Raw genomic sequence first — 27837 nt, forward strand, 5'->3', positions numbered from 1 at the left:
CCAAACACTTCAAAACACCATATTTTCGAGTTGGAATTGCAATACTGTGATACCGTAAAACGTCAATATTTTTGCTCACGGTTATAATACCATCAAAATCTGATACTCACGCTCCCTGTACCATTACTACCGTCAGTTTTTGTCTCCAGGGCTAAAAACACATTATCACAGTCTGTCTACCTCCTGTAAATCCCTCTGGGACGTTCTTACCAAAGACGGTGAGGTTGACCATATTCTCGCGGTTGCCCGCCGGGAAGGTGGTGTACTCGCAGATGTACGCCGCCTCGTCGTACAGCTGCAGGTTGGAGAAGACGATGGTGGTGTCCTCCAGCGAGGGCGTGCGGTGGCGCACGGCCGCTTGCTTGAAGCTGACGCGTTCCTTGAAGGGCGCTAGCACGGAAACGCCCAGGGCCGGGTTGGCGATGGCCACGTTCTGCTTGGTGCCGTTGAGCAGCTTCTGCCAGGTCACCTGCGAGATCTTCACCGGCGGGTTGCTGTTGATGAAAATGCAGCGCAGCTCCACCTGGGAGCCCACAAAGCCCGACTTGCTCGAATCCATCTGGACCATCTGACCTTTGGGGAAAAACGGGGAGAATCATGAGGAACAGCGCTGAACTTCTTATGACGTCAAGTCGAAAGCTTCCAAAGGATTACATTTGAAATTTGAAACCTTAACCCAGGCTTGAAATCCCACTTGAAAACCCTACACAAGGCTTGAAACAGTAACCCATGCTTCAATACGATTATGTTAGCATCCTAATAATACGACAATCTTGGCCAAATGTGATTTCATCCCGGTAAGATTCTGACTTTCCTTTTTTTTTTTTTTTTCTTGTCAAGATTGAAAAAGTACAACTTTATTCTCATAACACGAATATGAAATATGAATTTGTTAACATTTGAACCTTTTTTTCTTTAAAACAGTCAACTTTTTAATTCCCATTTCATTTAGGGGTACTGCTTGTTGTTATGTTTAATTGGCATTAGGATTATGAGAGGGCCCTTTGAAAAATGTCTCAAAACAAGTTTGAGAACCCCCTGCTGTAGACTTGATGAGGATGTCACAATGACAAAAAGCGTGACCCTGGGATTCCCATTTAGGACATTTAGCACTCCCACATCCCAAAAGTTAGAGGATGGGACATGCATACACAGCGGCACGTTTAAAATGTAGGCCCATGCTAGTCGGGCACTAAAAGCCGAGGGAGGGTGGGTAGTAGTTGGTGTGTGTATGTGTATGTGTGTGTGTGGGGGGGGGGCTTCCTACACTCAACCTCATTCGAGTCCGCCGGGGGTGCCGCTCCTGATGAGATGGGAGGTTCCCGGCGAGAAGTAATGCATGGCTAATGGACGGAGTTCGCAAGGACGATGAGCCGACGCTGGAGCCGAGTCGGCGTGTCGGCAGCGCACCCACCCCCCACCTCCATCTTCCTCGTGCAGCGCCAAGGCTATTGCGCTTTTAATTACCTTTTACTTTCTCCCATGAACTGCCTGCGGCCGCTATTGACGCCACAGAGGCTTTTAATAAACACGACGGGAACATGCGCGTTGTATGGAAAAGAGAGCTATACCAGGTTAGTCCCATGTCTCTGGGCCCTTCTGGAGTTCACTTGTATTCAAAAAAAGGAAAACAATGATAATAAGAACCGTGTTTTTCTTCAGCCATACAAAAGAAGTTAATTAAGTCTCTATTTACTCAAGTGCAGATGGGAGGGGGGGGGGGGGGGGGGGGGGGGATCCACGAAGGGTTGGCCTTTATTTGTATGCATTTTCAAAATAACAAAGAATATTACCCGGTTATTATTATTGTGTTAAGTGAAAATGGGGTTTCAAAGGAGTTTAACACGAACAAACACGGACAACATTGTGCAGCGACCTCACGCCGATAGCTAATGAGAAACCAAACCCTGATTTGAAACCCAAACACTTGAATCCCTAACCTTTGTTTGATACCCTGCCCCAATTTAAAATACAAAACCCAGGTTTGAAATCGTACTTTAAAACCTCAACCCAAGTTTGAAAACCCAACCCTAATCCTGATTTAAAAAACCTAAGCCTTGTTTGAAACCCTAACCCTGTTTTAAAAGCCGAACTTAAAAACTCTGAAACTGATTTCAAACCCTAACCCATGTTTGAAACCTTAACCCTGGCTTGAAACCCTTTTTTTTTTTTTTTTGTATTTTCAATCCCAACATTTGTTATAGTTACAACCTGCACTTGAACCACTAATTTGAAACCTTAACTTGAAACCCTACATTGAAACGCTAACCCAGTCTTAAAACCCAGACTTGAAAACCTAACCCTTGTTTGATACCCTAACACAGGCTTGAAACCCTAATTTGAAACCCTAGCCTTTATTAGTTAATTATCCTTACCCATCGTACTGAAACTGCTCTGTATGGACAATTGTGTGAATTACCGAGATTCTTTGTTGCATCCGTGTTTGTTTATGGGGATGTTGCAAGCAAACCGCTGGCCTGGCTTGCATATTACAGCACGCCGTCAAGTAAATGTACGTACGTACGTAGCCACCCTTGCTACGACGACAGCTTGCTTCATCCCACATCTTTCTTTGCCCTTGATTTACGTTCACTTGCAGGTGAAGTCTGATGATGTCCCATTTCCTGAACCACCCCCCCCCCCCCCCCCCCCCACCCCCCACGAATCCCCCCCTGCGAGGTTTCGGATTTACAACCAGCTGTAATCAGCCAGAAGGTGCGGGCCATGACTAGCTGCAAGGGGAAAGTCCTGAGTTAACGACTCATAAAGCCACCGGTGAGTCATGTCGTAAAACCTGAAACTAAATATGTTGTGGTACCAAGCAAGTGGTGTACACCACTTGCAAAATTTAAACCCTAACCAAGACTTAAAACCCCAATTTAAAACCCTTACCAGGACTAAAACTTGAAACACTAATTTGAAACTCAAACCAGACCCGAATTTGAAACCTTAATTTAAACCTGAAACCCAGGCTTAAAACCTTAATTTGAAACTCTAACCCAGTTTTGAGACCCTAATTTGAAACCTTAACCCAGTCCTGAAAACTTAATTTGGCATCATACACCTTGAAACCCTAATTTAAAACCCTAACCCAGGCTTAACACCCTAACTTGAAACCCAGACACAGTCCTGAATACTTCGATTTGAAATCATAAACCTTGAAATCCTAATTTGAAACCCTAGTCCAGTCTTGAAACCCTAATTCAAAACCCTAACTCAGGCTTGAAACCCCAACTTGAAACCCGAAACCAGTCCTGAAAACTTAATTTGAAACCATAAACCTTGAAATCTGAATTTGAAACCCTAATCTGGGTTTGCAACCCTAATTTGAACCTCCAGCCTAGGCTTGAAACCCTACTCCAGGCTCGAAACCCTTTTTCACATTTTAAACCTTATATTAAAAGCAGCAAACCAAATTAGGGTTTCAAGTCTGGGTTTAACCAACACAAGAGTAAGGCTTTTATATAAGGGTTCAAAACCCAGGGCGATTGTATTAAATTAGGGTTTCAAGCCTGGGTTATGCTTTCGAGCCAGCGAGGTTTGAAACCATATTTTGAAAACATAACACTGGCTGGAAATCCTCATTTGAAACCCTGCCCAGGCATTAAACCCTATATTGAAACCACAACCCTACATCGAAACCGTAATTTGAAACATTAACTTTCACTATCGATCAATAAGATAGATAAGCAAGCTATATATATATATATATATATATATAGGTGTCATGTCACCATATTTGTGCCAAAATCACAGCGGCTTGATGGGAGGGGTGGTGTGTAATGTTCCAACAGGGACATATTGATGTTGTTATACAGTAATACCTGATGTGTTGTGAAGCACCAAGCTCGTGGCAAACTTCGCCGTCCAACCCGTCATAGCCGTAGTAAATAAGCGGGAGTGCATTCTATCTCCGACACTGTTACGATGAACGCACTTCATTCTCAGGCGGAACGACATGAAAAAAGACCAATTCCACGCATTGTTATGACTTTCGCTCAAGCACGGCCACCGCCGAAGAGACTTAAGTGACAACCTTTAGAAGTTAGCGAGCGCAACATCATCTTTCATTTCCCCCGCACCACGTCTGCGGAGATTTGGACCCGCGTTGCCCACCAGATGACAGATTGATTCGCTAACGCGCTTTGACAGCAAGCGCTAGCAACCTTGTCATGTGTACCTTGAGGAACACCTGTGTCCTTGCGCACCTCTGCTCTGCCTTATCACCGCTTGCATTAACGGGCCACCGCTGCCGGCCGTATGATATTTTATAAGACGGCAAAAGCAATTTACCGCGTGACAGCGCTGTTTAAAGTTGGCTCTCTAGCCACTTTCACAATGCCCGCTGACTTTTTCTCTTTTTTGTTTTGTTATGTGTAGATCTAAGTAGATTCTCAGTCATCCGGGTCGGGGTAATCCACAAAGGTTGAAAAGAGGAAACTGGATTCTTCTTGGTTGATGAATAGATTTTGCCTTTAATCCAAAAGGCTTCTTCAGTACTATTTCTTAGGTTCTAAACTTTAGGTGTATAAACATACTGTAACATACGGGGCGGACTCAACACCGTAAATTCAGAATTGAAGAAGACTTTTGGATTAAAGGTGAAACAAATTCACCAACCAAGAAGAGTTCCAGTTGCCTCCATTCAATTTATGCGGATTCTGTGTGAACGATAGCAACTCAGAATACTGGGAGAATAAATCAAACCGCAAATTCCTGGGCTTCTCAGGTATTAGCAGAGGCAGGATGAAGGCTGCATGAAAGGCAATGACGAAAAGCCGGGACCGGGGTGTCAGGTTTAGCAACGGAAGGATACTTAGCCCACCAATGTCGTGTTAAAAGTTCAGTATTTAGGGGAACGCATACCCTCTCGCACACTGGTCACCAAAGCTGTCATTTTCCTGTGTCGCTGTAGTGTTGGTAAGGTATCGACGGCATGGGAGAGGGTTGAAGTCGACTGTTTGAAAATAGTCTACAGAATGGGAGGGGGCTGAAGTCAACCTGTGAATTTCCCCACTTCCGAGGTCATATCAGAGTGAGGAGGAAGGCTGTGTAACAGGCAAGAGTGGAAAACCGTGACCGACCAGGTTGTAAAGTTTTAACACCCAACATTCTATTATGTGCAATACAATTGGCAGATAGCTGGCTATGTTAAAGGAAAAGGTGTGAAATCTAACACCTGAATACTCAAACTTGATTTGCTGGGTTTTGTTTGAGAGAGACAGGCTGTTAAATGACATCTCTGATATGCTAATTTGGAGGAACCTCTCACCCCTTTCACATTGCCCGTCAAAGGCGTCTTACCCTCTTGTTGCCGTTGGAATATAATCTTGAAGCTGACCCACAAGTCCGGGGCAGTTTGTGAGGTGGGACAAAAGCTGTGTAAATGGGATTAGTCGAAAGCCAGGACCATTAAAATCAGCACCAGAGACTTCTCCAGTTGTTGCGTTGAAAGCAATCCTCTTTTTCACTACCCCCCACAATTTCTTCCTCCGTGTCCCTGCTCTGTGTGAAAGGTCCTGACAATGAATAGGGGCTTGAAGATAAACCATGAACTTTCCAGTTACTGCGGTAGCATGGGAGAGACGGCTATGTGAAACGGAACAGCGAGAGACTAGGGTGTGAAATTAACATCAGACCCTTTCTTCGCTAGGTTCTATGTGCAAGACCCAAGCTACTCTGTTTTGCAGAACCTCTGTGCGAAAGGGACCTTTTTGGGTCCTGTGCCTTAAAAACATAAACCTGGCCAGACCCATAAAGACTGGCATAAGGATTTCTGGTGTGAAATGCTGCAGCGCCTGCCATCATCGTTGCTGCCCTTCCTCCTTTTTTACAGACTGAAGCAAATAAACAGGCCCTCGCACAAATGGAAACTAGAAGACTATGCATAATTATGCGGCCACGGAGCCCAAATCCCTGTTGTCGGAGAGCCAGGGGCACCGACGGGGACTTGAGAACTGGAAGAGTCCTTGCCTGACACGGTGGAGCTATAATTAGAGCGTTACATGGAAAGGTAGACTTTGGGAAGAGCCCTGAGAGAAAGGCGGGGTTTGAGGGAGATTTATCGGCACTCTGTTGGTTTCAGGCCGGATGGTAGAGCAGAGGAAGCGAGGAGAGGTGGACAAACAGAGCGTAAAGTATGAAACGCTTTCAGGTGAGCTCATTTGGATACAAAAAGAGGCGGTGGGGGTGGGTGGCGTCATCAAAACAGCTGCACAGCCGTCTGGCCCGCCGCTGATAGCAACGCTCCCGAGGCCTCGCACCCAAGCATTCAGGACCAGTCGGACCCAGCGAGCATGGGCTTTGTGTTGTCTGGCAAAACCGCTTTCCCACGTTCTGATAAGAGTCGTCACTTTTACGACAAACATAGGGGAACGGCTCCATTCCGTTCTATCATGCGGGGGTGGGATGTTTGCTTTTTCATCTCGGCTGCTGGGAGAGAACGTTCGGCCAATCGTGTCGTTCTGTTCACGCGTCACGCGTCAGCGGAACAATACTGCGGTGCCTTCAAATGCGACCACGAACCAAAAATGATATTTAACTGTACATTTGTGAAATGTTTTTTTTAAGTCACATGTTAACATTCTTAATTGTCTTAAGTAAAATCAACCGATCATTAGCGACTCACAGAAAAAAATGTCTGTAACGCCCTAAGATGCCACCGTAGCCCTGGGTAATAGAAAAGAAGTAATTAGCGTCAAGACTGAATGAAGTATATTGAAGGAATGCATCTCGACGGAGAGTATAAAATCTTTGTATTTACGAGTTAAGTTGAACCTATGGTCAGTCGTGGAAGTTACGGCAAATTTAAGTTCACTGCATGCACTTCTGGTGCATTTTTTCAAAATAATCTAAGACGTTTCTTTTTAAGGGTAATGTTATAAAATGAGTTTGAGTTGAGGTCATAGTTTGTGTTATTCTGCTATTCTCACACAACGCTTTACATTGAGAACGAGGGCACCCGTCCCCCTTAAAGCCTCGCTTTTTGTTCCATGAAAAAAGAGCTCCCCGGCAGATATGCGCTGCCCAGCTGGCCGGCTCCCAGCCAGCTTTTCAAAAGACAATTATTGGCTTGTTTGCCACCGCGCTCATCCCAGAAGAAACTCATTTGTGCCAGAGTCGAGGCATAATTCGCGAGGCCAAAACGATGGAGGACCCGATGCATATTTCAGAGGAGACACTCATCGAAGTCGTCTATTTGAAGCCACGCCAGGGAGCTTTGGCGGAGAAATGGCGTCCCCGGAACGCTAGCGAGACGTCGCCGTTTTTTGAAGGGTGACGCGGACTTTACGCTACGTTTAAAGCAGTGATGACAACACCTCCAGATGGGCGCAGCTGGTGAACTTTACCGTAAACGTTTTGGTTAGTGGGACACGGAGGGATCAAACACGATGCGACCTACTCGGGATAATGAGCGTTTAATGCGGTCGCTGTACCCAGGGCGACCATGCCCAGGCCGTCCTCATTGGCTTAGCGGCCACACATGCGGCCGTTTAGGGAGCCATGTTCTGGGCCACGTGAAAAATTGTTGAGGAAAAAAAAAAAAATTAAGCACCAGCAGCTTTGATGGCAAACTCTCGAAATTGTGATCGCATTACATGTCATTCTCCACCCACATTAGATGGCGTAGGCAAAAAAATCTATTACCAATTTAGGAATAACCATCTGTCTAGGATAGCTGCTTCCAATTAGGGATCATTTGGAGAAATTCCCTAGTCGGGTTTGGTCTAAGTACAAGCTCAGGAATTTGACACGATACGACTGCTTCAAACCTAAATGGCTGACTTCCCGTTTAATTTCCAGCATTCATCCTTGAGACTTTTTCGTGCCACCTTTTGATGATAGACGTCCACTCATTTCTGTGAGGATCGGGAAGCCGGTGTCGGGGCTGATATTTTCTAACTTTCCAGGCCCCACGTTCAGCGTCATCAAAATGTGATGTTCATGCTCTGCCTCCCATTCGATGGAATTTAAGCAAAAACAACAACAACAAACAAACGTCAACGTCATCCATTTAGGATACCTTCTGATCGAGGATCATTTGGGTGAATATGTAAAAGCCCTACAATTTGCCCGAAATAGCTGTTTCAAACCAAAATGTCTGACTTCCTGTTCAATTTCAGGCATGGGTCCTTGAAACCTTTCCATGCATGCTTTAATGATAGACATGTCCAGCAAATTTCATGTTGATCGATCAAACTAGTGTCTGGGGTTGACGTTTCTAACGTTCCAGGGGGTACTAAACGAGTGAGGTTTGTGGGGGAGTGTTCGGGACCCCTAAAGTATACACACATGCCAAAATTGCCACGTTTTCAGGCATGCTCAAGCCTCCTCCCAATTGATGATTATTTTATCCATTACAAGATGGCCTTCAAGATGGTGTGTTTCATTTACAAATATAAACAACTAATTTACATCACAGGTCAGTTGCTATCATTCATTTGTCCGGAAAAAGACAAATCCATCCAACAGTCATGTGAGTTTGACACTATACTGTATGTAACCTATATCAACTCGAATACATATGTCTACTATACTATACTACTATATTAGACAATATATGCTATGGTGACACATTTAGGCTATCTAACGCAATGTTATGATTTCAAAAGAAATGCAAATCTCTTCTGTGGTTCATCAAGTGGAAGACAAAATACAAATTCACCATTTGACATTCAACATCACAAATCAGACATCTTTTTTTTTTCCCAACAACTTTCAAACTGACAATTTGCTTTCCCACAGATTTATTCTGAATCCTCCCGTCCTGCTTGTTTATCGCCACTGCCAATTAGTGTGCTCCTGCTGGTTTGTCAGTATTTCTCCGGAACTGTGACAGTTGTCGAGGGATGGCAGCAATTTTATTTTTTATGCGACAAAACCGAATTCACAGCCCGATGAGTTTTGGATGCATAAATTAGACGGTCAGCAAAATGTGCTTTTAAGGCAGGGTATTTAAACCATGATTAATTGATGACAAAACATTATTTTGTTATGGCAGAAAGTATATAAGAGTCTATTTTTAACTACTAGGAAAATTAGACAAGTCTCTTGATAAAAAAAAGAAAATCAAAGCCTTGTGTAAACAAAAGAAAGTGAATAATAAGCAGTTCAGACAGACAAACAAGTTCACAAGGTAGCGAAGTTACTGATGCGCTAATTTGACCAGTCTGGGGAACCTCACTCCATTTACTATACGTCGGTCTGAGTTGCAGCTGTATACACTCTGATTGAGTTCCCATCAACTATCACTTTCACCCAAAGACAGCTTTGTGGTTTTCATGTTGGTTATAACGCTAACCAGTATAAATGTTGTCTTCACAGCCAAAACCTAGCTGTGTGTTTATGGTCCTGTGACTTTTAGTCAGAACTCACCGAATCGGGATATTTCACTTGTTCAGAGAGAGACACTGAGACATTTTACATGTTGACTTCCACCTTTCACATTTTGTGACCGAATCAAAAGATTCCAACCTTAAACTGTTCAGCTCATTCAGGACACCTGCAGAACGATTTTTTTAACATTCCCCAAATCTCCGCATTTTCACAGCACAATTCACAAAATTACAAATTTACGTACCTCCCCCTTCCAATTCATTCCAACTTCAAAATGTTCAGCTCATTCAGAAAATTATACGGAACTATTTTCAACATTCCCAAAACCCTCACATTTTCACAGTAAATTTCACCTAAAGAAGAAATATTTTCATTGTTTACCTCCCTTGACCGATTCAAACCATTCCAACTTTAAAATCAACATGAGCCCATCAAATGTTCAGCTGCTCATTCAGGACCTTTTCAGTATTCCACCTTTTCCAAAACAAAATTCTCAAATAATGCTGATTTTAACTCATTCACTGCCAGCCTTCCCAGTTAACATGGATATTTGACTTCTAAAGCCGTCAATGGCAGCGAATGTTAATCATATTCTTGTGAACGATTCGAATAATTCCCACTTTTTCAGAAATTCCCTTTTTTTTTTTTTTTTTTTACACGACAACAAAAACTGTTCTAACTTCATGCTGTTCAGCTCATTCAGGAATTTTTTTCCCCCACTCTTGGGTGAATATTTTGGTATATGTTAGCAAACCTACTGTTAGCATTTGAACAATTCTCATTCCAAACAGTACATTTCAGGGCAAGATGTAAAGTCCTAATTTTTCTCACTGATTTTAGTAATTCACAGTTACACATTCACATTTCCCCATGTTCACATTTCACCTAATTCTACTGCATTTCTGTTCACCGACAGGTCTTTAGCCACTTGCCCCAGTTAGATAATTAAATGTGGGCTGACGCCAACACGACAGCAACAACCGTGTTCAACAACAACAAAAATTTTGTTTCCAATCATCCAGATATCTGCTTCTTATTTTCGGTCTGCAACCCGCCGAGAACAATGTAGCATCTGCTGTCGTGCTGTAAATGTTAATGATTATCGACCGTATTTACGGCCTTAGGCCAACGTCCCGCACCGACTTCTATCTGCGGCGAACGGCTGTTTGTTTTGGGTGACGGCGTAATGGCGGCGTGCTATGATCCGATGAACTCTCAGGTTCAGAATCAGAATCATCTGAGGTCACTGTAAAATTTCAAATCTAACCAAGATTAAATATCTCAAATCAAGGTTATTCTTTGTTAAGATATTTCTTCTTACCAGGCAGCTCTTGTTATAAAGACCATTTCACTTACATTAAGATTTTTCTCCAGGTATTAGAACTTTTTATTGTTTAGGGTTAATAGTTGTGGTATATTTATGGTTTCAACTATTACTATAGGCAATTTAGAGAGAAAGAAAATGGTACGGCATTAATTAGTCGCAGTTTTTGGCTATTCACATCCTTTTCCTAGTAGTCGCCCATTTTTTTTTTTTTTTCAGTGCTTCACCTGGCCTGGGCGATTCTCACTTAATGTCGCCGTGCTCGTGGTTACCATAGCAACCCCACTTTTCTGAATACATGCACACAAACAAAAATGCCCTGAGCAGCTTTAAGGCATTCCCATATGTCAAGGGGATGCATCAGTCGGGCAAATTTTCAGCGTAGTTCAACGGAATAATAATTCACCCCCGCAAGGGAACGCTAGCAACTCCATTTTGTCATGTTGACCTTTTTTAAGGTGTTAGATTTCACGCACCCCATCCTCATAGTTTTTCTGCACCGAAAATCCCGCATTGTTCATGATTGCACATTTTCCATGTCAACATTGCCAAATGAATGCAGATATTTGACATGCTGACCTCCTCCTTCCCCATTCCTCAACCAATTGAAATCATTTGATGAACCAATTTGCTTTTGCTTTTTGCTATATGTCAGCATACCTACTATAACCATGGTAGCATTATATATAGTACAAAAATACAGGGCAAGATGTAAAATCCTCAATTGTAACCGATTTGACCAATTCAGTATTTTCACATGCACAAATTTACCTCAATTCTGCAGCCTTTCACTTTAGCGTCACCTCTTTAGCATTCAGATGCGATTTCTTCACATCTTTGAAATTGAAAGAATGCTTTCATGCTCACAGACTACACAGCACGTAATGAAATCTGGGATTTTGCTCATCTTTGACCACAATGACAAACAAAAAGCGGCTTTAGGCTGGCCAAGTGAGAATAAACATTGAACCCCCCCCCCCCCCCCCATCCACCCCCTTTCTATCTCTCTCCTCCCCTGCAGCTTAACTAAACAAGGCCACAACCGGTTTCGATGCGACGACACAAAATAAACAGCGGTGACGCAAGCTGACCAAATGGTGGGATGACATCACCCACTGATACCAGATACTCGGCGAACGTCTGCAAACAAGAGTGGACTTGGGGAGAGAGGGTGGGGTGGGGGGGGGGGGGGGGGGGGGGGGTCCTGTGTATTGGGGTCCGTCCACCTGGTGAACAAATTACTGTAGGCTCTTCAGCTGTTCTCTCTTGGACAACAAAAGTGATCCAGAAGCAGCTGGGAAAGGTGGCACAACGCATTACGGAGCCTGCGGGGAGGGCGGTCTACTGACAGCGCACTGCCCGACGGAGGCGGAAGTGAGGCTGCTGTTGCTGAGCTTCAGTCTTTCACTGTTTGTTAAATAGTACCGTATTCATTTCATTATCAGTAGAACCATTCAAAAAGCCAGTACTGCAACCAGGGGGATTGATCGAGTTAAATCCCAAAATAAATAAGATGAAATATAAAATCATAATAAAAGACAAAACTAATACAGTGCAATTATTAATAATAATAATAATAATAATAATGATACAATAATATAAAATAATGACAAATATTAAAAAGAATGCTGCAATAATAAAAAAGTAATAATAATAACAATAATAAAACTACAGTATTGCAAATAATAATAATATACAAATAATTATAAAAACAATAATAATACAATAATGATAACGATAATAATAATCGTTATTATTATGTACTGTATATTCTACTGTATATTGATTGCAGAGTTGATATCAGTACTGATCATAAAATATGGGTGTGCAGATTGAATAAAGTAGTTTTTACACAATATTAGCCTCGACTCATCCAACAGCCTGAATATAAAATGAAATTTGGATGACCGATACATAAGATAAAACATAATCCTTCCCTAAATATTCTGATAATCTAATCCTTCTGTTTGAGTTAAACCAAGCATCATAATGAATTGAATTGAAAATAAAAATCTAAGCAGCATTTATTGACTGAAGAAAAGATGCGATGCGATGCTTTCACATACACAAACACAGCAAATCCATATACCCCGTGCCAGTTGACCTTTAGAAATACTCAACGATCCAGTTTTTTTTTTTTTTGCATCCGACCTGCACCCGCCATTTCTTCTGTTTTTCCTCAACAAAAGGCAAGCTTGATGTCTCCAAGATGCGAGCAAGGCTGAGAGTAAATATGTACACATGCAGAAGACATTGCTCCATATGCCCAGTGGCTTTATTCACATAGGAAAAGAGCGCATAGCCTACAATCAATATTTGATAAGAGAAGAGTTTCTACTGTCGCAGAAAGACTGGTCGGTATCATACATTTGGAAAGATATGTGAGATGAAACAAAACACACCAAAAACAGAACAGTCATCCAACTGCATGCCTAATGTGCGGTTGGAACCTAAGCAGGACATGCTCTTCCTCAGCTCCATTAACTCCTCCTCTTCCTCCAGCTGGCGCTTCCGTCTGCTTTCAATTAGCGGAAGGCGCATCACGCCTGGATACGCGACACCGGAACCTGCACACGTCGCATCTGCGCACGTGTCGGGAGGAATTAAACGCAAATCGACGCGATTATGAATGTGGCCCCCGCGGGTTACGTCGTTTAGGTACGGATTAGCGTCCCCGACTTTAGCTTAAGACGATTCACTTAAGATGCGTTAGACTTATCTTAGCACGGAACATGTTTTTCTCGTTATTGAAATCACTTCACACACCGAGGATGAGCGTAAGTCCTAATCAGTGTTCCTTCATCCAGTAACCAAGTAGCGGTAGTCCAGTTCAGTTGAGTTTCTCAATGTTTATTGAACCAAGGCACATAAAACCTCACTTTTTTTCTTTTAGACGTGGCTGTGGCTTAATGAGATGAAGCTCCTCCCCTCACGCCAACACTTGCTGTCAAAACCACAGATGCCACAAGATGTTGCCAAAGCAACATTTTTATATTGGACATGTCTCTGCAAATAGGCTATAGGAGTTTTTCAGCTAAGTTCCCCCCCCCCCAAAAAAAATCTGCGTTCGGGCAAACTGTTGGCTCCCCAACAGCGAATATGCCCGGGTATACTGCACCAATTAATTGTCAATTATTTTGCGAACGCGAAAGCTGAACCCCGCTTCGAGAAGCACTGCTTTGGAAGCTTAGAAGTGTAAGGTTTCAGGCCTATCCAGTCGCAGTACTCACTAAAGTCTCACTAACCTCATCTTACAAACCGCAGTCAGTTCGCAATGCAAACAAAAAACACAACCTCAGCGCTAGCACATGGCGGCGGTGGCGGCTAGCACGGGAACACGCAGAGGTTTTCAGCGTAGCGCCTCGGCTGCCAAGCTTCGCTGTTTTCATGTGTGTTTTTGATCGCAAATCCCGGCGGTTGTCGCCAGCTCTCCGAGGCCGGGGGCTGAAGCGTTTCCTAAACCACGACCGCAGCCTGGCGAGGCGAGTGCGGCTCCGTGTTCCACATACATATGAGCATTGGAATGCTCGCCGCGTCGCACCGCCGCATTCGTGCCGCGCCGCATGTGCTCTCCAGCTGGGAGTCCTTCTCAGCCCTGCCGCCATTCCCGAATGTACTCCTGACGTGCAGTAAATCAAACCTCTGCGGGTCGTGTTGAAATCACGTCTCTTTGACACAATGCAGCTCACTGATAAAACCGTGACATTTTTGGCAAAACTCTTAAGAACAGCGGTTTTCAAACTAGGGTTCCGGACCCATGAGGGTCTTCCACTCGTAGCTTGGGTGTCAGAAAAATTATTTGCAATGGTTAAGGCGTAAATGGTTATGTCAAATCATTTAAAAAAAAGTGCAAACCCACACATGGCGACTTGCAGGCCATTAAAACAAAAATACTAAACCAATTACTCCTCCGTACTTTGGCTTTGGGCCAATTAAAAGCTCTGATATGATTGTGACGTACCATAACATACATCTGACGTACCTGTATGAATTTAAAAAATAATAATAATAAATAAGGACAAAAGGTCTACTACTACAGGAAAAAAAATCCTATTTTTTTCAAGAACAAAAGGTCGGTATTTTTCATCTTATATTTTTAGAGAATAAAGCTGTCTTCTCCAAAACAGAGAAAAATACATACAATTACAAGAATAACATATTTTTGAAATTCATTTCAATATCATTTTGACTGTTGTATAATAATACTTTGTCTATGCTTAAAAAAAAATTGACTTTTCATCCTGACAAAAAACTTTTTTCTAGAAAAAAAAAAAAAATCAAAATTTATTCTCATAACTTTTTTTTCAAAAAAATATGAATTTGTTTTTGTAACATTCACTATTTTTTTAACTAAAAAATAGTCAACTTTGAAATTGTTATTTCATTTTGTTAATTTAGGCGTACACTTGGTAGTTATATAAATATATATATATATTTTTTGTTTTACAACTTTTAGGCATACACACTGTTAATTGGTGTTAGGATAATGAGGGGGACCTTGGAAAAATATCGCCCCGGGACCCCAAAAGTTTCAAAACCCCTGCTTGAGAAAAGAAGCTTTCAATGAGAAGGCCCGGTGACCACAATGCCACAGCATGGGGGCAGGGGGGGCCGGGGGGGGTGGAGCGCAGCCTGAAAGCAGAGTGGCGCGGCAGGTTTGAGTTACTCGCGTCTCCGCCGCTTGTTAGATGTCTGACAATGAGTAGCGGCACGCAGCAACCTGGGCCGCCGAGTCGTGCGGCGGATTCTAAGCGATGTTGTGCTGTGAGAAAAACAGCAAGGCTCGAGGAAAGGGATGGCATCTGAGCTCTATCACTGGGCGTCCGGGGTGTCGAGGCTTTGTGCAGCGCCATGGTGGGTGGGCTGCGGGCTGGAGGCACGGAGAAAGGCAATGAACTCATGGCTTCACCCCCCCCTCCTGCTGCCAAAAAAATTGAGGAGTGGGATACGCTTAGCGCCAGAGAAGGGAACCATAATTGCAAGCAGGGCAGCTCATATGTGGTGGGGAGGGGGAATGTTGTGACTCAAAGTGACCCATTTGAAATCGCAAATAAATATTTGGATACAACCACTTTAGATGGCCTTTTGATGGTTCTTTTCAAATAATAATTATTTCCTGTATTTTTTAAGTGTATTTATGTATATATATATATATATATATATACATATATATATATTTGCGCCAGGTAAGTTGCGGGTCAGATTGCCCTGCATTATTATTACAGTGTTGCGGCTCAAATGAATCATGTTTAAAGTTTTAAAAATAAAGAAATTAATTTTTACATTTAAAAAAAAAAAAAAAGCTAAAATATATATATTTTTTTTTGGTATTTTTAAAATTAGAATTTGCATCCTCCCTTCCCCACTGCTGATATTTTACGGGTCAAATGTTGAAATCGAGAAACTATATTTTCAAATTAACAATAAAATGGGGGAAACCTCTTGTGCTGGCCTTACTTTTGTTATTTTTCGCCATTCATGATACATTTCTAAAATATATTAATTCGTTCATTCATTTTGCAAACAGTTCCAACTCCATTTTTTATATGGTCTTTCTATATCGTGGGTAGGTCTGGATCCTCACATACAGTACACTCACACCCAGGCTGCACAATGTTTTGCTCAATCTTGTAATCACGATTATTAATCAAGATTACTCCTCATGTCAGGAAAATAGCTATAATTTTAATGCGCTCATTTTCAACAAATATGTGAACAGTTCTCAGTGCAAAATGAAACTTGAAATAATAATAAATGATAGCGAAGACAAATTGAATTGACCACAAAAGTTCAATAATAAACGCTATTACAGAGTGCAATCACGAAGTGCAACTCAGTGGAAGTAAATATAGTTTAGAAATCAAAGGCAAATGATAACATTAGGCTGCAAGCACCGACGAGCATCGTCGAATATAGTGAATTGTCAAGGACGGGTACGGCTCCATTGTTCTGCTTGACCGTAGATCAGTTGTGGTCGCAAACTGCAAAAAAAAAAAAAAAAAAAACTCAACAGTTGTGACTTGAGGGGCAGACATTTTTTTTACATACGACTGCTTGTTTGACTCAGTTTACGGCCGTTGAATTCTCATATCCATGTTAACATCTCCCGCGGCAGTGCCCGCATTGTAAATGTAAAAATCGAATTCTATTGTGACACAAAATCGTGACACGATTCAAATTCAATTAATCGTGCAGCCCTACTCACACCGTTTTCCCCCCAATTAAACAAACACAAAGTGTCGAAAAGTGACAGGGAGGTTAAATTGAGCAGCTTCGAGGTAACAGCGCACTGAGCGGGGGTAATTGTGCACGTCATGCATCTCGAGCGCAGCCAAATTGTAAGCGTTTGACAGGCCACCTTTTGTGCGCTATCAGCGGCAATAAAGCCTGAACCCGAATTACCCGGTAAGACGCCGCGTAGTTAAAAGGGCCTCGCCGGCCTCGACGAGAGGAACCGAATGGGCTGCGACTCGCCAAGTGCTTTGACGAAACAAAGGGAAAAGCATCGCTGACACATCCTGATAGTGTCGTCCTATTGATCACAAAGCGGCGGGCGAGATCCAACAACTCAATTAGGCCGTGTTGAAATCGCCGTCACTCACGCAGGGTGAGCCAGCGATGTTGAAGTGCTAATTTTCTTCCCTTTTCAGTTGGGAAGGAACAGTCTCATTAGAATTCTCCGAGCACATGAGAGGTTAGCGCTGTTGTTTGTGGATCGAACTCGCTTTGGGCTCTGTGGCCTTTTGGTGTAGGACAGGATGTTCTTCTCAAACTCGAACGTCCTCCATCGACCTGAAAATAAGGTCATGACGACTCAAAAATCAGCGGTTCTCAAACTGGGGTCATCGGAGCACCGGGGGACCAGCGAGCACTAGCTTGGACATCCCAAGAGACTGCTTGTGGATCATAATTTGTAATCATGAATTCATTTGTAAATAATTACGATGTAGCATTTAAAAAGGAGGAGCCAATGGAACAAAAATACAAAACCAATTACCCCTCCCCACCTTAGCGTTGCGATAATTAAAGGTGGTGTGTGTCTTTAAAAAAAAAAATAAAAATCATGAGCTTTCATTAGGTAGATTATGACCAGATACAAATATCCTATTTTCTATTTTCTTCGTCTATCAGGGCCCCCAAAAATCCGAACAGAAAGCAAGGGCATTGCTCTCCACCGGAGCTCTTATCGTAATTCCCCATCATCCCGAGTAAATTGAAATGTCCGTTTGTGGATTATGACTACCGGACAGCATGACTGGCCCGTTTCGGACCCGCACTCGCTGGAGGAAACTTAATCGAAGAGGTTTCAAGTGAACTAGAGCCGAGGATCTTTTTCATGATCTATAATCCCGCAGCAGGCAGCCTGGGACTGCAAAGTTATTTTTATCAGTATGTCAAAAATTGAGATCACATCCTGCGTGTCCTTAAAGGAGAAAAGAGCATTTCAAAGTCCAAATGAGTTTTGCAATAATAACTGCGAGTAACCGCTTCTTTTTTGTCCATTTTGTTTTTGTAAAATAATTTTGACATTTGCGAGAGCCTCATCAGTCAAATTGATCAAGAAAAAAATAACTTGTCTGCTGGCTTTACTTCTGTCCCTTCTTTTTATTATGTATTTTTCAAATCTATTTTTGAATTTGCAATACTTTGCTCCCCGCTCCTGTTATATTGCGGGTCAGTTGGACCCGTGTGGAAGTTTAAAAACTGAGAAAACAAATATTTGAAAAATGTAAAGGGGGGGAAAAAAAAGCTCCAACCTGAGGAATTTGAAGGGAAGTAACCTGTTTTGTGATTATAGTTTGTGGTATATTTACTTTTTAAGATATTAATATCGACATTACACAGCTCGGTGGCCGCATTTAATGTCACACCATCAGTCCTCGTTGGTGACCTCAAAGTGAAAGTACTTGTAGCCCTTTTGTTGCGCGCTCCCTTTTTTTTTGGTTTCATTTTATTTTTTTTGGGTGCAGGTATTTTGCCAAATTGGGTCCCAAAAAAATGAGTGTTGAGAAGAAGCGGACGAGTTTAAAGCATAAAATCATGCAAATATATGAGGGGCAATGAAGGCAAACCAATATTCCAGAAGATTAAGTTCAGTGAAAGTGGAGTGAATTTATTAATACATTTTTGGGGGGGGGTAAAAACTGATTCTTTACATCACATTGTATAATGTTACTACTGTGTGTTTTATAAAGTACAATACTGTAGAAAGCTGATTGTACGTTCAAAAAAATGTGTTTTTTTTTTGTTCAGGGGTCTGGAACAGAAGGTCATTTCCGTTCATTTCAATTGGGAAAGTTGATTTGCGATACAAGTAATTTCATTTACACGTGTGGTCAGGTGGTCAAGTCGAGGTATAAAACTTTTTGGGGAGGCGTAAATCGCTGTCAAATGATTGGCATCGGGGCTCGGTCCGTATTCCCCGCGAATCGTGGGGGAATCCTGTGCTCGAGAAAATAGCAGAAAATGATGAAATAAGATCTGATGTTGGATGTCTTTTTCCCACGACTTAAAGACTGGCGGCTGGGGGGGGGCTTCATGTTGATAAAAGCACTTTGACACGCAGCAACCGCACGCAGGGGTTGTTTGCGCTGCCCAAAAATAGAAAAAGGCCGTCATCGATCTCGGGCAAGCAAGTGGGGGACCTGCTCGGTGTGCAGAGACAGGTGTTGTTCGATATCCGTCCCACTTTCTTTGACCTTAAAGCTTTTAATCAGCTCGGCCAGGGAGCTCGTCAATCCTGTCAAACAATGCGCAGGTCGCAAGACGGGGGAGGCTAGCGCTGCAAATAATGCTTCCGTGGCCACTTAGGACAAAGACGCTCCGTGGCGCTTCCGGCTGTTTTTCTCAGCTAGCCTGTCGGAACTGGTCAAAAAGCATAGGTCAGTCAACAACTGAACGGGAGAGATAAACAACGAATGACAGCCACCAACATTTTCCAGTATTTATGGACCTCACAAACGTTTTTTTTACTTAAGCAAACTCTTCTTCAACTTTCCCCTTGCAAGTGAAAATGTTTTCCATCGTAACTAACGTATAGCCCTAAATGCCATTGGATTCAAATGTTATTTTCAAGAAAAAAAAAGTTCTAAAGTTACAAAAACAAAGTATTATACAATGTATTCATGCAGAACACGTACTGAGCCCAGCCGAGAATTGCTTGAGTAACCTAAAAGGTTTGTAATTCCTTATAGATGTCACTGAATGGTGGCAAAGCACTACTTATGTCGAACTGAAACTCCTCAACTCACTTCAACATATTTCCTTGACACCAAGATGCCATCATATGGCACCTAAGCAACACTCTCATCGCTTTGGCCCGTGCACAAAACACACAAAAAGGTGAGGTTTTCAACAAATAATAATAATTATACGAATTTGCAAATATGCGGGACCCATTCCAGTTGTTTTTCTGTGGATATTCTCCTCAGCTATTGGCTGAAAAACTCATATTCCATTTTTGTGCTCCTTCTATAACGCTCTAAGATGCCCCAAGATGGTCCTAAAGCCCTGTCTAAATGGGAATTGGTCTCAAGGATGTATGTTGAAGTAAGACATCTCAACTGTATGGCTAACATCTTTTTATGTTGGGGAGGAGCCGAGTTTAGCCTGAGTAAATAGAAATCAAATCGTCAGTAATCCATTTCTTTGTAATGTTGATTTTGCAAGACGAGTTTGAAATGATGTTACGGTGGTTTGGGATCACAGTTTGTTGTACAGTCACTGCTTAAACTATTGCGAAGGTTCACTGAACAGTGAACCCTCGCATGTTCGCGGTTCAGCATTCGCATATTTGCATTTATTGGCAGTCCTTGAATGCACCTTATGCACCGTCAAAATTAAAAGAAAATATGTTTCTGCTTCACTCGCAGTGCTGCTACTAATAATAACCGGTGTAGTTTACTTTGCTGTTACAATTTGCATTTGTATTCCCAAACGTTTATTATTGTGTGACTATCCCAAAAGCGGAGTTTAATGACTTAATACCGTTTGTGTAAAGTGCTAGTGCATATATTTGTTTGCCCATGTGTGATGTCAGTTTGTGCCAGGCTAGTATGCTAGCTAATACTATTGGTGAGACTAATGTCAAGGTGGTTTCTTTGTATGGAATAATTGAACTACTTAATAGAGTTGTTTATGTAACATGGGTTCATGATTGTGTACATGCTAGATGCATGGTGTTGGTGCTTTATGAGCCTCTTTTTGCCACTATCTTGTGGTATCTATGCACAATTACGATCCCCTTTTAGGGTGGGGGCGTCAATTATTTACAGATTTTCACTATTTACAGCAGGGGTCGTGCCCTATTCCCGTTAATAATGCAGGTTAACTGCATTGCAATCTGAAAGCTCAGTCCTATTTCCTGGTGATATGATTGAAATCTTCAACATTTTGAGCGAACACGTCTTGGAATTCTTTAACCGCATGTCCTTGAGCGGCTTGATCTTGACGGCCATGTTCGCCGGCGTCAGCGGCTAAAAGAAAAGAGGTGAGAGGAGCACGGTTCGGTACGCCGCCATTCAAACGCAATCCACTTAAGGCAATTTTATAAAAGAATGTCGTAACAGAAGTAGCCTTGGAGCCCCCACATGCTATGCTGCTTTTCCGGAACGAGGAGAATCAGGTAAGTCATACCAGGCACCTGAAGCTTCTTTTATGCGCTCCTGCATGGCCGCCGTGTATGCTCACATGCTATACAGCGACACGGCCGACCTCTCATACATAATAGATGTGCAGCAGAAGAGGCTAGATGGAGGCCGAAGGTTGTTGTGGAAGAGATACAGTGATGACACTTTTGAATTTAATTCGTTCCTGGACTATGCTTGTAACTCAAATCACATATCTCAAATGATATTTCCCCATTGAAATGAATGCAAATGCTATTAATATATCCGTCAATTAGTGATTAACACTAATACCTTACGTTTCTGACACTCAAATTTCGAATCACTATCGCAGTATTATCCAGCAAAAATTACATTGGTATCACAGTCACCAGCATTCTATGAACTCAGCGAATATGAACAACAACAATATGCCTCTTAATACACTCATGCTACTAGCTATGTTGTTGACAGTTTTAGCTACCGCCGATAGCTTTCATATATATATATATGTGTGTGTGTGTGTGTGTGTGTGTGTGTACAAAACCACTGGAGCCCTTCACTGTTTTTATTTATGGATCATCTCATCAGCGCTGATGAATGCCAACTAACCAACTCATTTGCATTTAATTGCATATTTTTTGTCCGCGCAACGATCAAAAGACGCGAGCTCCCAGAGCGATTGTATTCCAACTCCCCAATCGGTGTCATTTAGCTCACCATTATGTTGCCTGTGCACTTTATTACGTGAACACACGTCCTCCTCCTCATTGTTGTTAAGAAAGAAAAAAACAAAAAAACAACACATGAATAGCTGTTAAATATTTATCTAGCTGCGAGCCTCTCACACTCGGCTGCACTAAAACGAGGTTGACCTAGTTAGGGGCCTGAGATCACATGACCGCGGCCGCGCCCACCCTGCCACAACGTGAGAGCGGCCATGCAGAAAGTGGCAGTGGCCCTGGCGTGCTCAGCGCTCTCCTCCAAAAGTCACCTTAGAAATCTACCTTTAAAAAATGTGATGAACCACAACTGAACAAACTCTAAGCGACTCTTTGACTTTGTGGCATTAAAACAAATGGTATTACGCTGCAAACAAACAAAACTATTTGTTTTGTAATAGGAGAGGGACCTAAAGCACAGAAAACAATATGCTAATTCAGTTATTCAAATGTTACTTACTGGATCCCTGAAGGAAAATTGTTGTTTTACAAAATGAGGAGAGATTTTAGTGCTTTACAGTACAGTATACCATCTCCAGCTACCAGTTCAAGCATTACTCAAACCGAGACGCCACGAGACCTTGCTTTTTAACTCTAAACAGATTCAAATTATACATTTTAGACATCCAAGTATAAATTTACAACATACTACTTGTGTGTTATCTACCTACCCAACCGTCCACCTACCTACTTACTGTACATAACTACCTACCTACTGTACCTAGTAGCATGGCCAACTACTGGTCCAGCATGCAAGCGTTATATTCCTAAATAAGTATACTGTTTTCTTTGAAAAGAAAAGAAAGTATTTCTCTAAATTAAAAAAATGCAATTGTAATATATTATTTCTAAACATTTTTGGAAAATAGGCAACTTTTCCCCTTCTAAAATATCTAGAAAAATATTTTTATCTTTTTTTTTTTTTTTTAATGAAAAATATAACTCTTGTAAAAACAAATATATAATACTGTTTTCCTCAAATATGATTTTTTTTCTGACAATATCTTTTAAATATTTGTTTTTAAATATACAACAGATTTTTTTCATTACACACAAACTAACATTTTCAAGAATGTTAAGCACCTCTAAGAATGTTGAATTTAGCTGTACGAAAGTGGAAAAAAGACCAGAATTTTACAGTCACGCAAAAGTGTTATTGGCAAAGTGTTTCATACAAAGTGACGCTGACTACTGGCCTGGAATGCATACTACAGTGTTTTCCATCGTAGTTGTACGTCCACATGCATTAGGTTTGTTTTCTAAGCATCTATATTTTCACTTTTTAGATCGTGTTTATTATAAACATCATAAGAGCATAATTTTATAGGCCTGCAGGGTGAGCGTGTCCAAAAGGGTCGGGCTGACGCGACCGTCAGACTTGATAACAGCAACAATGGCTGCTCCAAGGTTGACAAACAAGCCGACGATAGAGGACACGCTGCCGACCTTCCTATCGTGCGACACACTTGGACGCACACCTGAAAGATCCACGCAGCCAGCATAGAGACAGGCGCATAATAAAACAACATCGCAATCTGCCCGGACATGATTTACCTCTCGGAAAACTTCCAAACCTGTGATCGCAGGAGCCGAAGCCGTCAAACGGCCAGGGAAGCTGCTTCAAGTTAACAAAGCTTTGTGTGGCATGCAAAGGGACGACAACGTCTTTGAATTAGAATTCGTGTCGCTTGCGTGTGCCATCTGCACCTCAAGCTTGAAAGACTCAACGCCGGCACTTAGGGAATCTCACAGAATCCTGTAGAATGATTTTTCTGTGTTGTTTTTTGTTTGTTTGTTTGTTTTTATTTTTGATATGGAGCTGGAATATTCAGTAGCAAACTTACTTCCTGGAACTGAGTCCAAGTAATCACGAAACTTCCTAGGAAGTTGTTCTAAAGATGCACCTTTTCTCACATTTGTGTCTCCTAATTGAGTCGAAATAACTAAACTTTGAACTGTAACGTAATGATTGACATCTATTTTGTACAAAGCCAGCCGATATCAGTACGCTGGAGGACTAAAACAGAGACACAAGTCGGGGGGGGGGTTAATACGTGCCGACTCCCAACTCTGGTGGTTAAAGGTCAGACACGCCTCCTCAATGTACTTGTTTAAATATCAACACAGTATTTCTCAAGCGCTATTGTAGGATCCAAATGTGTAATTCCAGCATGGAGACAAACGTTCATAATGATGCCGCAGAGCAGTCAAAGCCAGCCTGGAAAACAACAGCAACAAAATCACAAGATCAAAAGGCGGATTTTTTCATTTTGGGAAAAAAAAAAGTCGCACTGAGAGAGCCACATAAAAGCTTGACAAACAATGACAAAACGCTTGGCCAAAATAAGAATTGTTGCGATGAGTGTGATCATCGTGAGATCAAACCAAGAGAACACTCCAAGACTTCAAGTGAGCACGAGAGTACACGTATTTACTGTACGGTGCTTTTAATCTGCTGTTTGATGCAAACAATCTGAAGAGTGTTCACATCGACGCTGCATGAATTATGAATTATTTTGAGGCTTCGGGTTTTGGCTTTCACCCCGCATTATGACAATTTGACACGCGCCAAGTTGACATTTCTATTTTAGCCACACTGGCATTTTAAAATAATTAATAAGACAGGTCACTTCTCTTTGCTAGCTCTAAAAAAAAACCTCAACCATTTACTATAAGTTCATTTATGTGCAAACTTCAGTATCATAATATCTACATGACTAACTGTATGATAACGGTCAAAGAAGTATTTAAGAACTCTGATCAATAAACTACACCACCTAACAAACTAGCTCACTCGCTAACAAACTAACTAGCAAGCTAACGAACTAGCTAGCTATCTACTTAACTGAACGCTCATTCCTCTTCCTCGAGCGGTCGTACCAGTTCATCTGTGAAGATGCAAAAAAAAAAAACCCCCAAAAAAAAGCGACACGTCCTTGGAGCGACCATGCAGCACCTCATTAATCCAACTCTGTGATTCACCGAAGCGGACGCTCAAATGCGAGCGGAGTGAATGGGGAAAAAGGTTCCGCTCTGTTTCGATGAATAGGAACAACAGGCAGGCTGTACTTCAAATCCATCAAGTTGAAAAAACATTCAGTAAATAAAATGGTGGTTCAGCAAGAATGCCCCTGGCTGCCTTACATTTACTGTATGCAATATGGTTACAATAGAATTTTGTTGGACAATAAACTAACAGGCTCCAGTAGAGCTTATCTACAGTACAGTTTAGTTGTACAATAAGATAATAAACTGCAGTAGAGTTCAGTAAAACTTTAGGCTAATGAGAAAAAAGGTTTTAGGGCAAAGTAATGCCGTTTGAAACCTCACTGGAATTGTGACGCATCAACTTGGAGAACACATTGGAATTTCGGCCTGTAGGAGCTTATTGGTGGGTATTTGTAACTCAAAACTTCTCAGCCAATCGGAGGAGGGGTTTCCCGAGTAGCGAACAAAACGGAAAGGTCGAGGAGATATGTTCAGAAATAATGAAGTTATACTGTTTTACTCTAATTTGAAGTTGTTTTTTGACCAGATTTCTTTTACTTCCACACAAATATGTTCCCCAAAAAGGCACTCCCCCCCCCCCCCCCCCCCCCCCCCCCAACATCAAAAACTCAATTTCATCCAACTCTCAAAATTATTGGTGCATTGTACTCAGAATGTGGTGGACATTCCTTATAGGCTAAACCTAGAGTTACATATACATTCAGGTAAAAGGCTACAACAGGTAATAAGACTACAGTGCAGTTTTACATCCAATAAGCTAATGGGCTATACTCAAAAGCTCAGGAGTACTACCCAAGCGAACTGTCGCGTTCAGTGGACTCCACTTCTCTGTTTATTTGTGGCGAGACACAACAAAACATTCGAGTGGGTAGAGAGCGGTAAACAACAGTGTTTTGGCTCCTCAGAGACTGGTTTTATTAGACAACACTTCTCCTACTCGGTCTCCTTTTAATTGTACTTTTTTTGTTTGCTTTAGTGGCTTTAGTGGCTCCGCCAAATACGCACATGCCCACACTGTTGTGGAAAATGGCAAGGAGCTTATTGTGACCAACGTTTCACCCGCCTGCTTACCGTACGCTTGCATCAATTTCTAAAACAGCGAATCTCCAGGGAAGATTCAAATATATTGTTTGTGGTTTCTGTCAAGTCTGTAGACGAAATGCCACTACATGTAATGGAAAGAGATGCAGCCACGTCTATTAGAGGCAGGCTAGACAATGTCACTGGTGTATAAGCATGTACATCAAGTGAAAGAAAAGACGTATTGTCCTTCAACTGAGAGACTATTTCGGTGCCGAGGTAGGTGCGACTGTTTTGGTGATGCCAGAGGTTACCAGAACATGAATTAATAGGATGCGGAAAGACTTCACACTTTCATTCATTCTGACGGACTGTTTACGTGGCTCAACAGGTGGTGCCTTTAGCAAGAGAGTTTGAAATGGGCTCACGAGTGAACTATTTGACTGATTTCTGTCTACAGGAACGCTAACCGAAAATTGGGAAAGATGGGGAACTTATTTACAACATATGGTAAGGAGCCACCCTTCAAATCGACTGAGAGACTGTTTACTTGCGCTCGGTAGGCGCTGTTGTTTGGGTTAGCAACAGAGGACGAAATGAGCACAACAGTTCAAAGTTGCCATTTTAACTGAAACTGCATATATTTTGGATGGCATATTATATTAAAGCTTTTTTCAAATAACACATCATAATAATTTATTGCAAAATATTTTAAGGACCCTCAAGTTACGGTTCGAGTATCCCTGGGGTGCCGGGGACCCCAGTTTGAGAAGGACTGTTGCTGTTCCAAAGCTAATAATTGGTTTAAAAAATAATAATAATAATAATAATAATAATAATGTTCGACTGGTTAGAGTGTCTGCCTCACAGTTCTGAGGACCGGGGTTCAAATCCCCAGCCCCGCCTGTGTGGAGTTTGCATGTTCTCCCCGTGCCTGCGTGGGTTTTCTCCGGACACTCCGGTTTCCTCCCACATCCCAAAAACATGCATGGTAGGTTCATTGATGACTCTAAATTGCCCGTAGGTGTGAATGTGAGTGCGAATGGATGTTTGTTTCTGTGTGTCCTGCGATTGGCTGGCAACCAGTTCGGGGTGTACCCCGCCTCCTGCCCGAAGATAGCTGGGATAGGCTCCAGCACTCCTGCGACCCTTGTGAGGATAAGCGGCTCAGAAAATGGATGGATGGATGTTCCTAAGCTAATAATTGGTTTTAATTTGCAGAATATGTGGATGGAAAGAAACCAAAGGCTTTTGAAAGAGCATGGACTCTGGAACAAAGTGAGTAATTAAGTCAATGCCACCTTTAATCTGGCTTAATTAAAAATCACATAGAGTGGAGCAGAGTGCATTTCAGAGAAGCTCTGACATTCTTCCCAAAAGAGACTTCAAAGGTCAGCCGTTTGGAGAGTGTTTTTTGGGGGGTTTTGTTTTTTTCTTGGCGTGGCGCCCCCTGCCGACGTGCAGCAAGAAGCAGACGGCCGACACAATGGATCAGCAAAGAAGCAAGATGAAACATCTGGCAATGCGAGAGCGGGGGCCGGGCGCTTGGGTTGAAGCGAGCGTGCAGTGCATGAAATTTTCATCGGAGCGTCAGTAGGAGTGCATTATGGGAGCAAAGCAGCAGAACATCTCCTGGAGGAAGACGAGAATTTAAAAAAAATATATTTCTTATTTATGGCGCATGCCGGTAACACACAGCCGACTGCATTCATTAAGCTAATTAAAAGGACAGCCAAACGCCATTGTGTAAGAATATGTATTTCATTACTTTGCAATTATATTCCAATGTATATCCATGTGTCAGTAAAGCATTTTATATGCA

The 27837-nt window shown here is 42.1% G+C and overlaps 1 protein-coding gene across 4 annotated transcripts in view; it reads right to left on the minus strand.

Moving 5' to 3' along the window:
- The window catches only part of nectin1b (nectin cell adhesion molecule 1b), a 220352-nt gene that overhangs the window by 116646 nt on the left and 75869 nt on the right, over nucleotides 1-27837 (minus strand). For all 4 annotated transcript variants that reach the window (XM_061783154.1, XM_061783153.1, XM_061783152.1 and 1 more), the window contains one exon: nucleotides 211-573. In XM_061783154.1, coding sequence (XP_061639138.1) covers nucleotides 211-568 — 358 coding nt within the window. In that variant the 5' untranslated portion in view covers nucleotides 569-573. The remainder of the gene's footprint in view (nucleotides 1-210; nucleotides 574-27837) is intronic.

The sequence above is a fragment of the Phyllopteryx taeniolatus genome, chromosome 8 (genome assembly GCF_024500385.1).
Source record: "Phyllopteryx taeniolatus isolate TA_2022b chromosome 8, UOR_Ptae_1.2, whole genome shotgun sequence".
Lineage (NCBI taxonomy): Eukaryota > Metazoa > Chordata > Actinopteri > Syngnathiformes > Syngnathidae > Phyllopteryx > Phyllopteryx taeniolatus.